The 3300-nt window shown below is 37.4% G+C and overlaps 1 protein-coding gene across 1 annotated transcript; it reads left to right on the top strand.

Annotated features, from left to right (window-relative positions):
- The first annotated feature begins 1645 nt into the window (after positions 1 to 1645).
- On the top strand, positions 1646 to 2602 carry LOC127233493 (olfactory receptor 7G1). The gene has a single exon (XM_051199992.1). The coding sequence runs from the start codon at positions 1664 to 1666 to the stop codon at positions 2600 to 2602; it is 939 nt and encodes a 312-aa protein (XP_051055949.1). The 5' UTR covers positions 1646 to 1663.
- Positions 2603 to 3300: the final 698 nt, after the last annotated feature.

Genomic DNA, 3300 nt, shown 5'->3' with positions numbered 1-3300 from the left:
AGGAGTGGTATGTATGTATGTATGTATGTATGTATGTATGTATGTATATGAAAGGTCACCCACACCCACACAGAGACAGACAGAGAGAAATAGAGACAGAGACACAGATACACATCATAAGTTTTAGAAATATAGCTCAATGGGAACACAACTGATCTATGAAAGTTTCACTACCTCCCACCCCATTACAGAAAGCCTATGGGAAGAGATAAGTTATAAGGCTAATTTGTTTGTTTTAGGGGTATAAATCAAATGCCTTACTGCTCTCTGAATATGGTTCAGCTTTGAATAAAACAATAGACCAAAGGAATCCAGCTAAACTAAATTTTAAAAATCTAAGCAAACAGTCCTAAACAAACAAATCCCTAAATACACCTTATCTTCTTTCATGAGAAAAATTATTGTGAAATTATTGATGCTTCTCAAGCTCAGTGTTTGGGGTCTTGGTATTTTAATGCTGTTTTACTATGAGCAGTGATCACAAGAAACAGACAACTAATCTACAGTAGAGAAAGCCAAAAGTTAAGATTCAGTCAACAAAGATGATGGATAGGGAAGATAGATTTGTTTGAATTTTATATGATGATTGGACAGCTACAATTTTGTATACATAAACAGAACATATTTTTAAAACAATAGAAGAAGATCCAGGCTAAAGGATGACAGGAATAAAGAACCTTTAGTCTGTAAAGAACCTTACGAGGAATGTGTGAAGCTTATGAGCAGTGGTATCTTTTATGTGTGTAATGTTAAACTGTGGGTGGAAGCTCATTGTGTGCGATTGGTCTCCAGGGTCGGAGATTCAAATGTCCAAAACTCTCCATTACCATTAATCTTATATTTAAGGATATGAACTCTTGGGTCTGAATAACAATAAAGTAGTTGTTCTAATGAGGAGCTTTGAACATTGAATCTCCTGAGGTAAAGAGATTAAAGCATTTGGGGCTTGTGATCTACTACAAAGCTCTTCAGAGGTCTTCAAGTATCATGGACTTGGTTCAGGCCAATTCATCTTTAACCAGGAACCTATTACTTTTTACTGTCTGAATTTATAACAGAGAGTTATTCCATTGCAACATATAGGTGAGATATTTACATGACTTTTGTTGAAGGTAACAAGAAATACAAACCTTACAGCTGACTAATTTTCAGGAATGAAGAAAGTTGTTTTAGGAGATTATCAACTTGGTGAGTCAGAACAGCATACATAAGATGATTAGAAACAATTCTGCAAAAATGTCCTTCTATTATTTTTTTAGCCTACCTTTCATTACCATAAATCATTCTACTGAAACTCAGTTTGCATCACGTTTTGTTCTCATTATATTATAATGGCAGATGCCATTTCATTCATAGCACAAAAGAGTCTCATTCAAAATAAAGTGACTCTTAATATTTACTCAAGCATATGCATAAACTCATGATGGTTGGATAGGACATTTTGTATGGATATTAATTACTAAAAAGCCATAACTAAGTAGGAAAAATTGTGCGCTGTTGCATTCAAACTAATGTCCTCACATTCTGTTCCTGAAGGCTAAATTGGAAAGACCAAGGCACATATAAGGTGGTTTTCTAATAAATCTCATTTTATCATGCTGCTTTTAGTTCATGTGTTTCAATAACTTCTTACCATTCTTTCTCCATAAGATTCACATATAACATGGATGATGAAAACAAATCAGTCACTTCTGATTTTTTTCTACGTGGACTGACAGATGATACAGAGCTGCAGCCCTTCATCTTTGTCCTTTTCCTCTGCATGTACCTGACCACAATCTTTGGTAATGTTCTTATAATGCTGACTATCAACTGTGACTCCCATCTGCACACCCCCATGTACTTTTTTCTATGTCATCTGTCTTTTAATGACATGTATTTAGTCAGCATCACAGTTCCAAAGATGCTGGTGAACATACAAACACAGGATCAGAGGATCACTTATGCAGGCTGCATCAGCCAGGGATGCCTTGTTGCAGTCTGTACCATCTTTGAGTGTTTTCTCCTTGGAGTAATGGCCTATGACCGCTATGTAGCCATTTGTTACCCTCTAAGATACACAGTATTCATGAGCCCCTGCTTCTGTGTTACACTGGTTCTTATCTCTCTGTTAATTAGCATTATGAATGGTCTGTTGCATAGTCTGATGGTGCTGCACTTGTCCTTCTGCACTGACAGGGAAATCCTCCACTTCTTCTGTGAAATTGCACAAGTCATCAAGTTAGCCTGTTCAGACAGCCTCATTAACAACATCCTGATATTTGTCACAGCTTCTGCTTTGGCTGGCATTCCTCTATTCGGAATAATTTTCTCTTATATTCACATTGTGTCTACAGTATTGAAAATGCCATCATCACAAGGAAGGTACAAAGCCTTTTCCACTTGTGGGTCTCATTTGTCAGTTGTTTCCTTGTTCTATGGGACTGGTTTTGGTGTATACATTACCTCAGAGGTAATTGATTCTTCCAGGGAGATTGCAGTAGCTTCAGTGATGTATTCCATAGTCCCTCCAATGATGAATCCCTTTATCTATAGTTTGAGGAACAGGGATATGAAGGAGGCACTGAAGAAAGTTATTGGTAGGACAGCCTCTCTTCTGTGATGTGTGGTAAATTTTGGGCTTGGATGAGTCAAAATTTGGGCTTGCTGTTGAGTCAAAATGCCTGCTATTTCTTCTTTTCATCTGTCTTGCTTTAAATTTAATTTCTTGAAATTAGACACTGAAGTTAATTTTAATAGAATTCTAGCTCATTTTATATGTTTGGGTGTTTTGTTCACATGTATGTAAGTGTTCACATACATGTCTAGTACACATACAGGCCAGAAGAGTGTGTCATCTCCACTGGAACCAAAGCTACAGATGATTGGTACCTACCAAGTAGGTGATGGGAATTAAAGACAAGTCCTCTAGAGGAGGCACTGGTATAGCCACTGGGTGATATCTGTAGTCCACTTTATTTTTATTTTATTAACATGCACACACACATGCGCATGCACACACACACACACACACACACACACACACACACACACACACCACATATGTGCAAGTAACTACTGAGGCCAGAAGAGGGCTTCAAATCCAGTTGGGCAGAAACTGTGGTGGTTGTGAGCTGTTCAACAATAGTGCTAGAATGTGAACCTCTGGAAAGCAGCAAGTACTCTTAACCACTGAGCCATTTCTTAAGCTCCCATTGGCACATGGTTTTAATCTTCTAAGCAGAAATTTGTTTCTTCAAGTTATGAAGAAAGGCACTGTGAAGAAGAGTTTCTAATTTTATCGTGTGTGTGTGTGTGTGT

The sequence above is a fragment of the Phodopus roborovskii genome, unplaced genomic scaffold (genome assembly GCF_943737965.1).
Source record: "Phodopus roborovskii unplaced genomic scaffold, PHOROB, whole genome shotgun sequence".
Lineage (NCBI taxonomy): Eukaryota > Metazoa > Chordata > Mammalia > Rodentia > Cricetidae > Phodopus > Phodopus roborovskii.
The sequence above is the reverse complement of the archived record's forward strand: the minus strand, read 5'-3'. Positions and strand labels throughout refer to the sequence as shown.